This window comes from Gopherus evgoodei, chromosome 7, assembly GCF_007399415.2.
Source record: "Gopherus evgoodei ecotype Sinaloan lineage chromosome 7, rGopEvg1_v1.p, whole genome shotgun sequence".
Taxonomy (NCBI): domain Eukaryota; kingdom Metazoa; phylum Chordata; order Testudines; family Testudinidae; genus Gopherus; species Gopherus evgoodei.
Genome location: NC_044328.1, coordinates 5,749,830 through 5,768,921, shown reverse-complemented (window position 1 = coordinate 5,768,921; position 19,092 = coordinate 5,749,830). Strand labels below are relative to the sequence as shown.

Below are 19,092 nucleotides of genomic sequence, written 5' to 3'. Positions count from 1 at the left end.
CCATGCTCTGGGTGTCACTAAACCGCTGACTACCAGAAGCTGGGACTGGACAACAGGTGATGGATCACTCAATAAATCTACTGTTCTGTTCATTCCCTTTGAAACACCTGGCACTGGCCACTGTCAGAAGACAGGATACTGGCGTAGATAGACCATGGCATGGGCATTCTTATGTTCTTAATTATGGCAACTATTCCCTGCACCTCACACTTTACGGATGCTATTTTCTCTGGTCATGGAATAACATCAAGGTCACAGATCTGTACTAAATGAATAGAAGCTGGGCCTTCTTTTACTGATTCCAAGGGTATGTCTACACAGCCCACAGCAGTGAGACGCCCAGCCTGACTCACTAAACTTGGGCTAACAGGGCTTGTGCTAGCACTCTGAGAATAGCTGTGTAGACAGTGCTTTGAAGTTGCGGCTCCGTTAACCAAGGTACGGAGGCTTGCTGCCTGCATGTATCCTAAGAGGCCTTGTGTTTAAAGAGTAATATATGCCCATTACTGGAGAACTGTTGCTACCCCTTCAGAATAAGTGTGTGGAGGAGGTCACAGGTGATGTATCTGTGCAGAGCAGTCTCTTCACCTCCAGTGTATCAGAGACGTGGTCTCCATTGTCTCTGAATATACTACCATGAATGGGATGAGGCTGAGTAAATGGCAGGGCCACTGGAGCTCTACTTCCATAGACCCAGTTAGTGAGAATCTGTGCAAGGGAAGCACAGAAAGTCAGTGACACCCATTGCAGACTATCAGCTGGCATAGTGGCTGTGGAGGGGTGAACTGCATCCCTAAAGCCAACCCATTGGTTGGGAAGGGTGTTGGTTTTCAGACAATTCCCTCACAGTACAGCTGTATAAAACTTAATTGTACAGACTTCATGTGGGATTCAAGAGAACCCTTCCAAGGCCGTGTACAAATCAAACAATGAGAATCATGGCTGAAAAACATGGAAGATCCCTTCTGGAAGCTATATACACTTTCAGTCTTCTCAGCAGCCTACATTTATTTTCGTTTAGATTTTTATTGACTCAACTCTAACACGAATCCTCTTTTGTTATTCACTTTTCCAACTGTGATGCTAAATTAGTGCTTGTCTATATTTTTTTATGATCTGTAATGGACTATGGCATGAAAGTCAATCTCCAAAGACAGGATGTGCCATAAGACTTCTCTGTAATGTTGTTAAGACATCCTTTTGGATTGCAAGTGGCATAGAAGTTGAACAGGGTGATTTAGGACATTTAGCAGAAAAGTGTCCTTTCCTGGGCAATTAAATAAAAAATATTAAACTCCTCCTTGGCAGGCGGTTTTTGATGCAGGACACAGTTTATTGTTTGATTTAAGTGCTTGATAGTGTGCTTGGTGCTGTACAAAATGCAGGAAACGATGGGGTCCCTGCCCTGAGGGCTGAAGTGGGACTTTAGAGGTGCAGAGGCTTCGTACTGGCATGGCCGCCCAGAGGATTCAGGGGGCCTGGGGCAGGGCCCGGTCTTCGGTGGCAGTTCAGCGGCGGGTCCCTCTTGGAGAGAAGGACCCGCTGCTGAATTACAGCTGAAGAATGAAGCGGTGGCAGCAGAGCTGCCGCCGATCGCAGCTTTTTTTTTTTTCTGCGGCGGTGCTTGTACTTACTGGGCGGCGCTCCGAGGCTTTGGCAGCACTTCAGCGGCGGGTCCTTCACTCGCTCCGAGTCTTCCGCTGCACTGAAGGACCCGCCGCCGAAGATCTGTAGCGAGTGAAGGGCCCGCCAGGGCCACCACCGAAGTGCCACCGCAAGCCTGGAGTTGCTCACAGGGCCCCTGCGGGGCCTGGGGCAAATTGCCCCACTTCCTTCCCCTCTGGGCAGCCCTGCGTACTGGCCTTTTGGGCAGGGCTGAATTTCTCCTATTATAGGAAAACCAGAGTCAAAACCTGTTCAGCAAAACCTACACCTGGATGATTGGTTTCTGTGTCCATTTCATCTGAGCCACAAGAATATGGGGGTTAAAAGAAAATGTTTTTATGTAATTATTATTTTATTTCTTCAGGAAGGACAGTCTTGTGATTGAGGCTCTGGACTGGGACCAATGAGATCTGGTTCTGCCCTGAGCTTTGCCTCAGATTTCCTGTGAGATTTTGAGCGATCACTTATTGTCTCTGCCTCAGCTTCCCCTCTGCAAAGTGGGCCATTATCCTTTGTCCCATCTTTCATCTCTCTTGTCAATTTAGATTATAAACTCCTTGGGGCAGAGACTCTTACTATTTGTACATGGCACCCCAACAGAGTGGGCCCCCACATTCAATAATGGGGTCCTGGAAATATCGTAACACAACTAATAACAACAAAAACAGAGCACCATAAGTGAGCATGCTGTCCTAACAGGCACTTTAGAATAGCAGGTTCCCATCACCTGCAGCATACAGGCTAAGACGCTGCTCCTGCAAATGCTTATTCGCAGAGGAAAGTGTTCATGAATTCAGTGAGACTATTCACATGCATAAAGTAAGCTCTTCCTGGATTGGGACTTAAATTAGACTTAACACAGCAAGGTATGGCAATAAAGAAAGTGGAGTGGAGTGGACTAAGTGTGAACATAGACAGGGTTGAGGTCTAATGGGAAGAAGTGAGTTCTGAAGAGGAATCTGAAGGAGAGTAAAGTTGTGTGGTACCCCAGAGCAAAGAGGCCATTCCGGGTGTCAGTGGTGGAGTGATGGAGGAGACCAAGGGAACATCCGTGTGCATTGACATAGCATGAGGCACAAGCCAGGCAGGAAGGGGTGACTAGAGAGATGTGGGGCCTGATTCTGATCTCACACTGATGTAAATCAGCAATATTCAGTAGAAGTTGGTGTAGTAACACTAGTGTGAACCTGGTGCAAGTGAGAGGAGGATCAGGCCCACAGTGCAGGACCTTGAAGAGTTTGAATAGATAATGGACTCATGTCCCCTAACAACCCTGCATCTCCATCCTGATTCCATAGTGAAGCCACAGATGCCTGTTTGTTTCTTCAGTCTGTTGTAACGGATGCTATTACAAAGGGATAAATTCAGCGTCACAGACTCAGTCGTGCACTGAAGTCACTGAGGGTGGAAGATCCTGAGTGCACTTGACAGGACCACTCCTAGTCACTTCAGTGCGAGAGCCAGGAATCAAGAGAAGGGACCGAAATGAGCAGTGGGGAAGACAGACTCGCTTAAATTCAGACCACTTTGACCATTAGTCAAAATGCCTTGGGAATAGCATATAAAGCAAATGTACATCTGTTTGCCTGATTCTGTGTGAAATCTGCCTCCGGTATGAAAGTCCCTCCAAGAGATCCATACAGGGTCTGCACCTGAGCTGAGGCTCCTCATTGGCACAGCTCAGGGGATGCAGTGGTGGAACTCTAATTAACAGCTGCTGTCCACAGCTCCCCCTGGAGCTAATCTGGACCCCAGAATAGATGGAGTGCGTAGTGCCACTGCCCCACAGTATGACAATGGGCACTTGTGGGAACTCCTGGGGGTAGGGGTGGGATATATGGACTATACCATTCAGAACCAAGGATTCCAGACTTGAGGTGGGCAACATTTTGATAACCAAAAGGAAAGATACTTGGAATTCAGATTTTTTTCACCTTCTAGTTAATGACTCATGAAAAATGTGTAAACATTTTGTGTAAACATTTTGTGCAACCCAATCCTTTGTGTCCTGTGTCCACCTCTGTGCTCAATCCACAGAGTGTGAATCTGTTATACTTCTCTGCTTGGCTGTTTGGTTTGTGCTGTGGGGACTTCCCTGTGTAACTCCGAGGAAGCTCTGGTTCAGTGCCTGTCATCAGCTCTGCACACCGAGACCGGAGTACAGTGGTGGCCCAAGAGTAACTCTAACTTATAGGAGCTGCCCACAGCTTCCCAGGGAGTGTATTTATTTAGTGTTTGCGTATTCGCCGAGCCAAGCAATAGCATTCCTAGTGGCCAAGTGGAGCTCTCGGAGCCCACTGCTGTATTTGATTAGCGGGCATTCCTTGACAATGCGTATCATTGTTTGATCTGTGCTGCAGCTGCAGCTTGGATTGTCTCGAAGACCTCAATGGTGCTGGTTGGCTGCACAGAGGCCTCCTTCAGTCCAGAATTGGTAAAGAAGGCCCCACTGTCAAAACGGGGTGGGTGAGTAGTAGGGTCGGTGACGAGGAACTGATTGGTAGCTGGTGTTAAGCACTAATCTGCGTGCCACAGAGACTCCGCTGTCGCATCCTAGCATGGCAGCCTTGACCACAGTGGGTGTCGTGATGAAAGATGTGTAGCTGGTAGGCTAAAAAGGTCATTGAATAAAGGCAAGCTTGGGTTGGCCCATGCCTTAATGGGCAGCCCAGAATAGATGAAGTACATAGTGCTCCAACCACCGCCCCGTTATAGATCCCTGTGACAGTAGACACAAAACAATGTTGCTTCTGGGCAAAAACCAGTTTGTTTATGAACAATAGGGGCTTCGCGTCAAATACAATTGCAAAAATGACTCGTGAGAAAACTGTGTTTCATAGAAATATGTGAGACTGGAAAATTTGAAGGGACACAAAAAGAAACTGGGATGTTTCTTCATCTTGCCTGGAAGTAAATCCTGGCTATCCAAATGTCATCGGGGTAGGTCCAAAACCTTTGGGAAAACCAAATTCATTTCTATGCATATTTCTGATTTTAGGGAGCATGCCAACGTTTCAGATTATCTCCCAACTATTCTGAACTTTGCATAATCAGCGTTGGGATACTTGATGTTTCCCAGGTTTTTGATGTCCCCACAGAATATACAGTACTGTACAAGAGACAGTAAACAAGCCAGTTGCTGCCCAAAGAGTTGACAAAGACCTCAATCCTCTAGTGGCATCTGTAACAGGCAACCCCTGGGTCCTGACGACACACCCCATTTCACTGGCAGGGTTTAAGAGACAGATACAGGGAGGACACTGGGAGACTAGGAAGAAGTAGTTACTATAGTCAAATATTTTCCAACCTCATTCTAATTATTCTAAAACCATTTTTTCCCAATGTCTCCCAGCTCTGTTCAGCACTTTCTTCCTCTTTTCTGTGATAGCAGCTTCTAGCACTTCACATATTATACTGTAAGCAAAGGCACCAGCTTCCTTTGATTTGTAGATCCAGAAGAAAAGCCACATTCTCTACCCTCTTTTCCTCCTTAAAGAGAAGACAGAGATAACCAGAAGGGGCTGGAGTTTATGCAGATGTTAATTAGCATTTGAAATGAACGGACTGTGAGCAATGCAAGAGTTGCCTATAGCATCGGCACCTTTGCAGAAAGCCTTTGACTTGCTTTTACATCTGCAAGGGAATGTAATGGGTTAATTCAGCAACTGGGTATTAAATAGCTTGATTTAAAGGGGGAAAAATGACACTCTTCTCCCCTGCTTTGCTGGTTGTAGATGGTTTGCTCTGTCTTGGATCACATGGTCCATTGGCCCCCCTAGTGCTGCAGAAGCACCAGCTGCTGCTACTGCTGCTGACGAGCTGCTGGTGATCAGGGTGTTTTAAGTCTGTGTGTGTCAAATGCCTTGCAGCCCTAGCCTCCAGTTTAAAGGAGGGAAACCAGAGGATGAGCCCTTGAGTCTATGGGTGGGAGTCTGGGAAACACCCTTTTCTTTCCCCACATTTCAAACACTAACCATGTCGATCTGTTGTTGCCTATTTTTCAGGGAATATGGATCCTCAAAAAGAAAATCAGGTAAGAGACCAGATTCTCCATATAATGCATGGCTATGTAGAGAGATTTTTAAGAACCTTCTGTGTACCTTCTGTTGCATGAAATTGTGCGGTGATTTGACTCTTTCCTTCTCAAGATGGTTGGAGACAGAGGCATCAAACAGACTATAACTGTGCAGAGAGAAAACTGTCTTTATGTTAAACTGCCTTTGAAACAAAAATGACTAGCCCCCTGCTGATTGCGCTTATATAGATCTTTCTCCAGTCCAAGAAGGCAGCTACCTTAAATTTAAGTCCTCTTTCTGATCCATTTGTACCTGTACGTGATTCAAGTGCTGTCAGGTTTCTTTATGGGGGCATAGAGAGACTATTCTCTTTCAGTTTGAGCCTTCTTTTGTGGCCTCCTGCCCTGCCAAGTTGCCTCTCCTAAGGGATCCTGTATTGTGCTTGAAATAGTCTTTCCTTGTGAGTACCACAGTGTGAGGTACTCTTTGCTCCAAGCTTTGGGGTGTAGACTGGCTCAGAGGCTCTGGTTGGGGTGTCTGTTTTGTATCCTAGCTGCTACCTTTTTGTAATTCTAATGGAACAATATAAATGACCTGAGGAAGAGCTGGAAAATTTATTTTTTGCCAACAGAAACTGGTCCAATAAAAGATATATTATTTAATCTAATATAAAATCAATCCTTTTTTTTTCTCCTTCCCTTATGATATTTTTTCCAGACAGTTTTTCAAAAGTGACTTATGATTATGGGTTACTCAGTTTGATTGCCCTAAACTGGAAGTGATAGGCCTGGCTTTGGCGTTTCTGAGCACCTGTGGGGAGTTCTGAGTGTGCTATACTACTGGAAAATATCAGCAGTAATGTATTTGAAACTAGACACCCCAAATCAATAGTCACTTCTGGAATTGTTGGTCTGGGTGTGGCTTTTTTTCTTCAAGTGGTATTATGGTAGTTCCAAGTTTCCTACCTACCATGCAGATCCCATGGGAGTGAAAAAGGTCACACTCCTCTCCGAGCATGATATTGCTCGGATTGATTGGCCAGATAAATTACGAGAGATTTATGCTGCACTTCTGCAGTAAACTAATACACTAATGGGCTGCTGCCATCTGGCTCTGCTGTCCTATGGATTCACTGATAGTGCCGTACGAAACTGCTAGCTCGTTGCCTGTACAGGCCTAGAATGGTAGTAGTATTTAGAATCCCTGCTAGGGAATGAAGTGATACCTCCATGGTTACGGTGGAACCAATGAGGTACTGGCTTGCTGTCATAAATCATAGCGTGTGTGGCAGTTTTTTATCAAAACTCTACAAAAACTGTCTGGGTTATATTGTATCTGAAAACCTCTCCCACTCTAGAATAAAGGCTTATTACATTCAACACCGCCAATGCCCCTCTTAGCAAGAATTAACTATGTGGTTTAAGTGGGCCAGTTAACTCTCTAAACACTTTAGAAAGTAGTTTAGTAAATGGCATTCTCCCTTTATTGGTAGCCTTGGATTTCCCCCTTTTAGTTAACGTTAAAACTGTAGTTCAGACCCTGCCTTCCTAGCTCACAGGCCCATGTCTAGATCACTAGATGATATGTTAAGATACAAACTTTCTTTTGTAACTCTGTTCTTTTTCAGACTTCCATAAAACATAAATGTATATGGCACTCCAGGGCATGCAGTGGCGTTGTATTTTTGTTTCTCGCCCTTTCCCAACCCCCCAAAAGTGACACTCAGGTTAAAATTCCAGGTTTTTTTTTTTTTTAACATCTTAGATTATTGAAACACAACCAATTTACTGGTCACTTTATGCTGTTGCTCCACACTGTTTGTTTTTGTTTGTTTGTAGATTGGAGGGAATTATTTTCTTTAGCCAGTCTGTTTCACTTCATGTCCTAACCCAACGGTGTGATGTTTGGGTTGCCAATCTTGCAAAAGAAGAATTGTTTACAATAAGCATTTCCATTGCTTGTTAACCAAGGAAACGCTTCTTCGAGCTTCCTTGTTCACAAGCTTGTCTTAAAAAACCTACATTTTTGACACTTCTGTTCAAAAAAAGAAGTCACAATTAAGAAGTTGTTTAAAAGCCCTCAGCGAGCCTCTGTATCAACACAAAAGGACAAACACAAGGAGTCTGGGGTGAGCGTTGCTGTGCCACTTTCATTTCATAGGGGTTTGCACTGTTGGCCATGCCTACATTATCCAGATTCAGTTCAAGTGAACGCTTCTTTGTGAACTAAAGAGCAACTGTAGCTTGTGTGTTTTTGAACACTGGAAAAGGGCTGTGTCTTAAAGCCCCAATTAAAGCACATCTGTGAACAATTAGACTTTGCAGAGGATTTGTTTTTATTTTTAAAATGGGTCCTTGATACATCCATTGTGGCAGAAACCAGGAGTCCTAGATTCCTAACCTTGAGGTTTTGCAGCTTAGCAGACTATTTTGTTTCTGTTCTAAACGTCACACTGACTTGCTGTGTGACCTCAAGCATGTCACTTAGGTCTGGTGCCTAACTCTCCTTGAAATCAATTGGAATTAGGTTCCTAAATATCTTTGTTTGAGGCCAGTGGCTTTCAACCTGTGGTCCAAAGACCCCTGGAGATCTGCCGACTAAGATTTCCAAAGCAGTCTGCAACTCCATTCGAGTAAGAAGTCGAAAACCACTGATCTAGGCCTTATTCCTTGAGTTGCAGTCACCCTCAGTGTAATTCTGTCATTATTTACACACAGGAGGCGTTTGACCCCCTGCTTCAGTTTACCAGATAATACAAAGGGAATGATGATACTCCTCCTTACTAAGAATTGGGTAGGTAGTTAGAAAACCATTCTCCTTCTCCCATCCTGCCCCTTTGGGAATGGAGGCCTGGGCTGATTGCTGGGAGCTCAAAAAGGCAACAGAGCAGTAGGACCAATGTATCCTGTAACTTCAACTACCATTTCCTCCTTACCCTTCTTTGGGATGCCACAAATAAGATGCCAATGAGTTGACGCTCTCTCTCCTGAGTCCCTGTCAAGTCAGAGCTTTGAATTCTGTGTCCGTGTTCCACCTTCTCCCGCTCTCCGTACCGAGCTCCCACCTCTTGGTACTTGTTTCCTATGTGATAACATTGCTTGTTGGCCCTTTGCTTCAATGTCTGCTATTGATTTTGGTATACGATATTGGTTGATGCTTTTTGATGTCAGGATTTGCAGTGTTCTGGGATTCCCTTTTTATTGCTATACCTTAGTTGAGGAGGTGACCCTTTCTGACAAATGTCTGTGGCCAAGGGCAGCACAAAAATGCTCCATTTTCCCCTTTCCATGTGGCTGAGAGCACTGTCTGGACAGCTCTCCCAGAGCCTGCTCTCTTAAGGGGTAAGAGATCTGGGCACCTCGTGTGGTATCAGTTTAATGTACTGATCTGTTAGAACAAACTGGTTTAACTTTCTTGGCACTTGACATGAACTGTGTTCTTCATATTAAGAACAACTATATGAGGTAAAATGCTCTTACAAACCCACTCTGACATGTTGACGTAATTATAAATAAACTGTGATCACCAGACTCAGTCTGAATATAGTATCCTCGAAATAACGAATAATTAAAAATAACTAGGGGGAGAGGTCTTTCGAAGGTTTTGGGTTTTTTTTATAGTTTTAGTCTCAACATTAAATCCCTTTATGAAGTCAAGGACATTTTCACTCTCAGCCTTTATCCCCTCATCACTTTAAAACCAATAAACTGGTGAACTGTATTTTCAGAGTTAAATATTATGGAACGGAGACTGAATATTCAAACTTGTGGCCACTTGAGCTAACACAACTGACCTCATGAACTGGCTAAAGGATGCACCTAGTGAAAACTCTTTCGCTTGCAATTGTACCTTTAAGAAAGGATACACCGTATGACAACATTTGAACAGATAATAGGAGAGACAAATTATTTTTATTGCACATGTGGCTGAATTCTTTTTAAGATGACAAAACTGCTTAAAATCATGCATTTAAAAAGTAGCTCTTCCAAATAAGTGCAAAAAAACAATATCCCTCTCTCAACATGAAGTTAAAAAAAAAAATATAAACAGCCCTCCAGCAAAAACTGAACAGTAAACAAGTCTTGAGGCTTGACTGGATGGTATGCTGTAAAAGGCTTTTAGCCATGAATGTTAACTTATGCGCAGTGTGGTCCCGCTGGAATTCTGCAACTGTTGCATTTGGAGCACTAACACAAGTGTGGAAGACACAATAGGAATTCTGTGAATGCCTTGGAAGACCACTGACTGCTTTCTTATTTTTCAGACACATGCTCATTATTCAGACCCCAAATCACCCTAGACTTCGAGGGTGGGGGAGGGGAGATTGGATGAGTTCAGAACTTAATGAGTTTGCCCAACTCTTAAAATTTTCAAACACTGGCTTTGTGGTGTTCTGAACTGGCATACAGCTTCTTTCAACTGGCACAAGTGAACAAAGTGAGTCTTATGTTGACGCTGTCTGCTTTTTGAGGCGTGGGTGGCTTTATCATTATTTGTATTATGGGAAGCACCTAGGGGCCTGCATCATAGACCAGAACCCCATTGTACTAGACACTATATAAAGACAGAACAAAAAGGCAGGCTCTGCCCCAAAGAGTCCAATTACATTTGCTCCAATCCTGCCACCAGGTCTGCGTGTATGGAATGCCAGTGAAGTCATTAAGGTTCTGCACAGACCTGCCTGCATGGATCTGATTGGGAACCCCTGCTCTGGATCCTGCAAACTTCATTGCACTCTGACCCCCTTCTGACAACACAAATTACTACATGACCCCAGGAGCGGGGACCCAAGCCTGAGCCTGACTTAGGCCCCATCTCCCTGGGAGCGGGGATAGGCGAGGCCAAAATCAAAGCCCAAGGACTTCAGGCCCAGACAGGACCTGCAACCTGAGCCCCATTGCCCAGGGCTGAAGCTCCCAGAGTTTGACTTGGACCTCGGGCAGTGGAACTTGGGCTTCCACGCTGGGTAGTGGGGCTCAGATTTTGGCTTTGGCCCCAGCAAGGCTAAGCCAGTCCTGGTGACCCCATTAAAATGGGGTTGTGACCCACTTCAGGGTCCTGACCCATAGTTTGAGAACCGCTGATCCAGACCTAAACTAGTAACCTTTGCTCTTATTTGGGATATACGTCCTATTTTGCAGCATATCGAGGGCAATAAGTTGCTTCTGAACTGTTTTGGTTGGGAGGAATTAGCTGTCACTAAACCATAGCAGCCTTGAAGGGCTGTCATCAATCAGTGCCTAAGGGGCTCCAGTGCAGCTTCAAGGAATGGATCAAGTGTGCACATCCCATGTGTTTATAATGGATGGTCCTTATTAGGTCTCTCCTAAGGCTCCGTGAGGCAAAAGGGGAAGGAATTCTTTTGCACATCCAAATTTCCATATGCCCAAGTATATGAGAGAAGCAGCTGACCTCCATTATCATTCAAACAGGCACAGGTTTTGTGCAGGTGTCCCATTTTTGGCTTTTTTTCTGACTCAAGTAAATATAGCATTTTAAGTCTGTTTCTGGCTATTTGCACACAGGATTACATGCAGGGTTTGGATAATGTGTTAATCTAATTTGGAGCAACTTCCCATCTGTGCACTGTGAAACTGCTTAGGATGAGCCAGTATGCTAAGGGTTAAAGTGATTTAAAGCATTTGTAAGGCACATCAGTTTCCTATGGTGGTAAGTAAGCTAAGAGGAGCTATTCTGTTGTGTGGTTGGCCAAAAGAAATTTGAGATTCCTATGGTAAGATGGCCCTGTCCTTTTCCTCTTGCTTGCCTCATGAGCTGTTATGAGGCTTGGGCAGATCTGGCAAAAGCATCTGAGTCCTGGCATAATCGGAGGCTAGGGGCAAGAGAGAGCTGGCATGAACCCCCAAGATTGTTCCATAATGAAGATTCCGTTTGGCCATAAAACTTTGGCAAATTCCCTGAAAGTGTAGTTGGTTAACCTGCTGCCTGCTCAGCAATTAGTCCTAGCTGTCTGGTCACACAAGCTCGAATGCAGCCTGTTTTTATAGGGTTCATTTCTATCACAGTGTCATGCTTCAAGATGTCACTTACATTAGGGGAGACAAATATTTATGGCTGCATCAGTCATGCAAAGTCATGTTGTGTTTTGTTTGAGGATAAAACTGGCAAGAAAGCAGAGTAAGTTTATTTTTGGAAGGCAGACTGTTTTTTAAAACCCTTTCTTTAGGATGAGATAGGTGTTGGCTGTGAATATAGCAATTTGTTTATAAATTTGTCTGGCAGTTTCTGATGATGTTACAGTAAGGGCATTGAAACTTTGGACTTTCAGTACAGATGAGCATTTCAGCTGTGAAACTTATTAGTAGAATAACTCGCTATATAAACTTTATTCACAATTAGGAAATGAAAGAAACAAGTATTTAATATCCACTCTAGCAATTTAAGACTATCCACATGTAAGAACTTCTGATGTGAATTTAAAAAACTCAGTTTAAATCATGAGTGTTCTAAATTGTCACCATTAAAAATTTAAGTCATTTTTCAGAGTGGTAGCTGTGTTAGTCTATATCAGCAAAAAGAATGAAGAGTACTTGTGGCACCTTAAAAACTAACCAATTTGAGCATAAGTTTTCCATGGGCTACAGCCCACTTCATCTGATGCATGTACTTCTTTGTATTTGTGTGTGCGTGCACACACACACCCCTGCCAGACTGGGGGGAGGTGGGGGATGGAAACTCAGGACCTCTGCTTGCAGCAGGGTGGTGGGGTAGGGTCCTCTACCCAGCGGCGGGGGCGTGCAGGTCTCAGGACTTCAGTCCCGCAGGGCACGTCTGCCAGGGTTTGGGGCTTCAGCAGGAGCGAGGCTGAAACCCCAAGCCCTGTCAGGTGTGCCCCACTCTCAGCCTTCTGAAGATTGTCGTCTGTGGCTCAGCAAGTCAGTAAGTTTTGGCCACCCCAGTACACGTGTTCTATGGACTTAGTCTAACCTGTTTCTCAACTGGCCCTTGCTATTAGTCACGTGCTGACAGTTAAGCACTAGTATTGGGTGTTTCTCGACTGATTGAAACTCTCTCCTCTCAGGATATCTTCCTGTTAGGGGTAATCAGTATAACTTCCATGGAGAAACATTTATCCATTCCACTCTCACACACCCCTTCTCTGCATCTTCTGTTCTGTTCAAATCTCTCTTTAGCAAAAGGTTTATTTTCTGGACTCCTGTTTGAATTGTTCTCTTTGAGGGCTTTGGGTGATGGTACAATGAATATGATGGTAGTAGGCTAACATTTCTGTGCTTAATCCTTCATTGCTATTACAAACCAAAGATCCACGAAGGGACAGAGACGGGGGTGTGAGTGAAGTTGTCCTAGAGTCCATACATAGGAGCTGGCATGCAGTCAGGATCAGGGTTTTGTTACACTGGAGCTCCCCCTTTGCCTCATGCAGTGGAAACCTGTTAGTTTAGAGCTGAAGTAGAAAGAGTCTAGCCCTAGCTTGCTATCCTTGTGATCTTTATATGGGAATGATCCGTTTGTAGACATGGAATCTCAGTATAAACTGGTGCCCACCTTCCTTTGTTCTTATGGGTGCTGCTCCCCTTGATAATGCTAGGCCTGTTCAAGATCCTTAGGACTATTACTAATAGGATTATCCCATCATAGCTCATTGTTATACAGATCTCTCATTGAGAGCTGTCCCAGTTAGCCTTTATTGTCATCCTAACACTTACTAAATAGTATCTTAGGTTTCTCTAAAGAGCCCTATCTGAAAGTTTTTTTTAATTAGAGTGGATGAAACACAGATAATTAAGTCTTCTCTGGGTCTGAGAAGACCAAAATGTACTAAATCCCATCAGGATGGTCAGCCCTACCAGTGAATACATCTAGACCAGGAATCCTCTGTATTTAAGAGGTAGATGTTTCAATTTTCCTTTGTAAATGATAGGTTAAAAATTGAGACTCACAACTAAAATCTGACGTGGGAGGAGAAAAAGGGAGTTAAGAGTTTTAAAAGCAAAAGTGAAGGCCAAGTCTACACTAGGAAATTAAGTTGGTATAATCCCTTGAACAATGTGTATGAAAAATCCACTTCCCGAGCGACGCAGTTAAACTGACCTAACCCCAGTGTAGACAGTGCTGAATCAACAAGAGAATCTTCTTGCCTGTATAGCTGCCACCTCTTGGAGGTGGAGTACTTATGCCAATGGAAGAAGCTCTTCCATCGGCCTAGGTAATCTCTTCCCTGTAGTGTTACAGCTGCAGCATTTGAAGTCTAGACCTGCCTTCTGTTTAGCTCTGCTAGTCACCCTCCTTTTGCTGTCTCGCTCTCTCCTCCCCTATTTGGGGGTGGAGGGGAACCTCTTTCATTGAAGAGGAGTATTTCAGGCTAAACAGGTGAATTTGAGAATTGAAATAGCAAAAATAGAAAATTGTTTTGTAGGCTGTTGAAATCTGCTTGAGGATGGGTCAGTGTCCTGGACCTTGTAGCTCTGGCTTTGTTTTAATCTCTCCAAGGCTTCTGCAGTCTGTGACATGGATCACTGCAGCCTGAAGCACATGCTCACCTTTGTCTTCATAAATCACTTGTGCACAATGACTGCCTGTCTTCCCTATGTTGTGGGAAAGCAAGGTAGAAAGAGAGGGTGGGCTGGAATTCATGGTGTGCCATTTGGTCTCGGTTGGTGAGGATAGATGGGCTGCTCAGTCTTGTCAAATGGAATTTCCTAACTTTAATTGCTGATCTGACTTGTGACACTAATTTTGAATGTGAAGAAATAACTTATCCTAGGATTAGCTCCTTGGCTGTGTATCCATTGTAATCACTATATGGAATTAAAAACAAAATCCAGCAGGTGCTGCCGGAATATTTTTGTCAAAGTGTTTTTCTTTATTTTAAAAATAGTGGGGGAGGCAAGCAATTAATGAGAGAGAGGATTTGAAAGTGTGCACAACCAGTGCCAGATAGAACAGCAACATACAAAAACTAGTTGAGATGCTGCCTGGTGCTACAAGATGGTGATTGCCAATGGGATTTGAGGGTGGTTGGCCCATCTCAGCATCTATTGGCATCAAACACAGAGGCTCGGATCTCAGCTGGATTTAGGTGCTTAACTTCCATTGAAACAGGCAAGAGTTTTTTATGCACCCTGTCAATCCAATACTCTTTTTTGAGAGTCTCTGTCTAAGACCTTTGTTAATCACAGACAATTTTTTGATCTTGGAGAACTTTTAACAGAATAGGATCATTCCTAAACTGGTGAGTTTGTGTGTTGAAGTTCAACTTGTTCTTCCAGTTTCTGGTGTAGGTGTCCTGGCCAGGGTGGATCCTCTATAGAACAATGCTCAAACATTGTCTTCAGGCCCTTGGTTTCAAATCCTTCAGTACAGACTTTCTGAGAAGTACAGTGAGTGACCCTCCTTCCACAATTTATAGTGAGTGCCCTGCTACGTCTGAGTCTGCAATGTTGGAGCATTGTGGCTTTCGGTGGAAGAATTTTGGGCAGGCTATTCAGTCTTAGTGCACTCTGTGTGATTTGCGTTATTACTGTTCAGTGGAGATGTGGATTTACTTAAGCAAACTGACAGATTCAGGGTCCTGTCTGCAGTAATTTGGTGCAGGGAAACTGATCCTTCTTGTATACCAGATTTTAAGCTACTTGATTAAATGAGATGTTTTGGCCATCTGCCTGAGGCTACTGAAAACACAGGCACTGCTAGGATCTTTTATTTCATGCCACTTCAGATTGCTCCTGACAGTCTGGCTTGCTGAATATACAGGATCACTGTCTTCTCCTGGGTGGCTCTTACTTCACTGGTTTTTCCATTTCACTGTGGGAGGAGTTGGGGACTAAGACAAGGTAAATGTCTGTCCCCATTGACTGAACTGTGCACAGTAAAGAGAACGATTCTAGGCAACCAAAAGTTTTTCTGTAGCTAGTCCTTCTGCTGTATGAGGAGTGAAAAGGTGGGTCTGGACTGGGAGAGGCTTAGGGAGTGGGATGGAGGAATCCATGGAGCACAGACTTAGTGCTTGGATACCAATGAGACAGACACTGTTGCAGAGAGCCTCAAACTCCATGGATCTGTTGAAAGGAAGCTTTCAACTTGTCCATGATGCTCCCTTAGGAATCCTATATAAACTAGAGGAGACAACAGTAGCAAGTTCTTAGGTCATGAGAACACAGCTTCTTACATGGTATCTTCAGTGCCTTCCTGCTGAGCATCGAGAGATGTGACTAACGTCTGTATGCACTATGGTTATGGTCATATCGGTCCCAGGATATTAGAGGTGTGTGAGGTAATAACTTTTATTGGACTAGCTTCTGTTGGTGGGAGACATGAGCTTTTGAGCCACACAGAGCTCTTGATCATGTGACTAACATGTCACATGACTACTTGTTTCTCTGATCCTCTCCGCATGGGGAGAATTTGTGAGATTGGGATGAGGTGTGTGTGTGTGTGTGTGTGTGTGTGTGTGCGCGCGCGCATATGTGTGCAACCCAGCCCAGGTCAATAGATAATATAATAATTTTTGGTCTTTTTTGTCTGCACTGTTCTGTGTATTGAATTGTGCCAAGCATTTGGAGCAGAAAGTGCCAAGGCTCATGATGGCTCTTCATTCCTGTGGAAGTTTGTTCCACAGTCTTGGAAAGTTCTGCCTCTTGCACCATCCTTCATGGTGGAAAGTTCCATTGTACCAGAAGAGCAGAATTCTCTACCACGGACTCAATCCTGGAGCTTTAGATTTTTCTTCAGGTCTCCTGGGCCCAAGCCACTGAGGGTACCATCTGCACAGCCAGCAGCAGTGAGCCCCCCAGCCTGGGTTGGCAGACTTGGGGTTGCACTATTGCTCTAAAAATAGTTCTGAAGTCCACCTCTCTCGAGATGCAATGTCTATGCAGCTGTTCTTAGAGCAGTACCATGACCCCGAGTCTATTGACCTGGGCTGGGATGCTCCCTGCTGTGGACTACGTAGACATGCCCCCAGTTCCTTTAGGATAAGGACTAAAACCTTGATCTTGACTCTCTTCTCTCTGTCGGCTTTCCATGGACAAGAGCAGGTTTGATGTGCTTGCAGTTGCCCATGTTACTGAGAAGTACAATATCCTTCTGTACTAGCTGGAATTTCCTAAGAGCTGATATACATGCGAGCATAAAGCTTTCTTTGCTGTAGTCCAGATGGGAGGTGTCAAAGGTGGATATGCAACAGAGGTTGGGTCATTGTCTGTCAGGTTATATAGGCTGCGACAAGGCTCTTTAGATAGCAGACAGCATTGCTAATGAGAAATCCAGGCTCGCTCTCAAACTGTAGACAGACTGACTAGCTGTTGGAAGGATGCATCCACTGAAGGCAACTGCACTGTGGCTGTGAAATTCTTCATAGTGCTTTCCTTGCCACTGGTATCACCTCTGTCTAGCTCAGATTCAGCCTGCTGCTTATCCATGAGCTGATCTCACCCAGACACGGGTGCATCTTGGTTGTGTATAAGGTGAAGAACAGGTAGGCAGATGAGACACAGCTCTATTGCTGGCGTTTGAGGTCCTTGTCCTCTTACCACTTCAACTAATGGCTCTATGTAGATGCTGAATAGGACCAAAGAGAATTGATTCTTGTGGAACTTCACAAGTTGGAGGTGAGGGAGATGTAGTGGCACAGGTGTAGCTTCCCACTGCTACTCTTTCGAGTACTTTCCCTCCATTTTCATGATCTATCTTGAGTCCATTCCCCTGGGCTCCTGCCTCACGTGAGACAGCAATGTCTCATGCTCATCAGTGTCGAATGCTGCAGAATGATCCAGGAGGAGGAGAAGCATGGATGTCTGTCTATCCACTGATGAGCTCCTCTATCAATGGCACTAAAGCTGTTCTTACCCCATGACCTAGCCTGAATCCAGACTGTGCTGGATCTGAGCTGGGAGAGTGTAAAGAGTGGCTGTTCATTCTAGGGACAGTGGAAAATAAGGTTGGCTTGTCTGTCTGTGGATATGTCTACACTACCGAAAAAGCCTGCTCCAGTGAGTGTCCAGGTCGACTGATGCAGGCTTGCGCTATGAGGCTCAAAGTAGCCTGGTAGATATTTGGGCTCACCCTGGAGCCTGGGCTCTGAGACCCACCTCTTCCCCCACTGGGTTTCAGAGCCAAAACTCAGGCCCAAACATCTACCCTGCTATTTTTAGCCCTGTAGCAGAAGCCCCAGTCAGTTGAACTGGGTTCTGACACTCCCTTCCATGGGTCTGACTTTGCAGTGTAGACGCCTTTTAGTGTTTGCATCTTCTCATAGTGCAAGTGTTACTGCCTCTGATCAGAACATTGGCCCTTGTACTCATCTTTCTGCAGTTATCAATATCTAGCTCCAGAGGGAGACACACAAACCTCTCCGAATAACCACCTCTGTTGTGCAAAGCTGGAGAGCTGGCGCTGCCTTCTCATCTATGGCAAGTAATGGGCATTTGCCCAGATTAATATTTCCTCTTAGTTTGCATAGCTGTAAATGTTACTGATAGCGCAAAGTTATCCAGATTCTCATTTTAAAAATCGGTGCCACCACTTGGACCCTAAAATGGGAACATTATCAATACCCTTGAATATGAACGCACGCTAGCATAATATATCGACCATATGGCAAGTGCAGCCCACACTCACTGTTGTCAGACAGCTACTCGTGATTTAAGGTGACCAGACAAAAACAAAATAATCCTGCTGATTTTCCATTTTCTCAAATTGGATTAGGATGCTCTCCTTAGGATTACACACACAGTGCATAATGCAAATCAAGCCTAAAAACAAATGTTTAGACCTTTACTTCCTTTAATGTGCAGCTTGGTTTCTCAGAAAAGACAGTAACTGAACATTGTCACTAAAATACAGATGTTAAACTAGTGCTGTGCTTCCTTTTCTACAATATGTAGAGCACATGATTTGCTCTTGCTCCATGTCTTCGTTTAGACTTTCTCTGGTAGGGATATTTTTTTGGTTGCGGGTTTCTCCCTTGTAAGAGTTCGCTACACAGATGACTTTCTGAGGCACGCTTTGTTCATGTGAAAGCCAGATGTGAATATTTTCCAAGTGGTTTGTGTGTGGGTCTAATATATGCTAGGCAGTTCGGTTTACGTGGCAAGTGGAAGGTATTTGAAACTGGTCTGCAATCAGATGGTGGGGTAGGGGGTGAACCAGTGTTTTACAGGATAGCAGGCTACTGTTTGAGGAGGACAGATGCACTCTTGGCTGGACAATGCAAATAATAATTGTTTGGAGTTCTGGTCTCGCTTCTTGCAACAAAATCTATCTTCTTTTTTAAGAACAAAAGACACTTGCAGACCAGAGTAACAAATGATCCCAGCACAGCCTATTTGAGATGAGGCTAAAATCAGTAAATAAGATCAAAATGAAGCATCCTATAATGAGTAATGTAAAATACTTCTTTGACCACGGTTTGCCTGCTGAAACATCAGCA

General features: G+C 44.3%; 1 protein-coding gene across 5 annotated transcripts in view; it reads left to right on the top strand.

The window, feature by feature from the left end:
- SH3PXD2A (SH3 and PX domains 2A) overlaps positions 1 to 19,092 on the top strand; it is a 389,755-nt gene that overhangs the window by 238,810 nt on the left and 131,853 nt on the right. For all 5 annotated transcript variants that reach the window (XM_030569629.1, XM_030569628.1, XM_030569627.1 and 2 more), the window contains one exon: positions 5,670 to 5,698. In XM_030569629.1, coding sequence (XP_030425489.1) covers positions 5,670 to 5,698 — 29 coding nt within the window. The remainder of the gene's footprint in view (positions 1 to 5,669; positions 5,699 to 19,092) is intronic.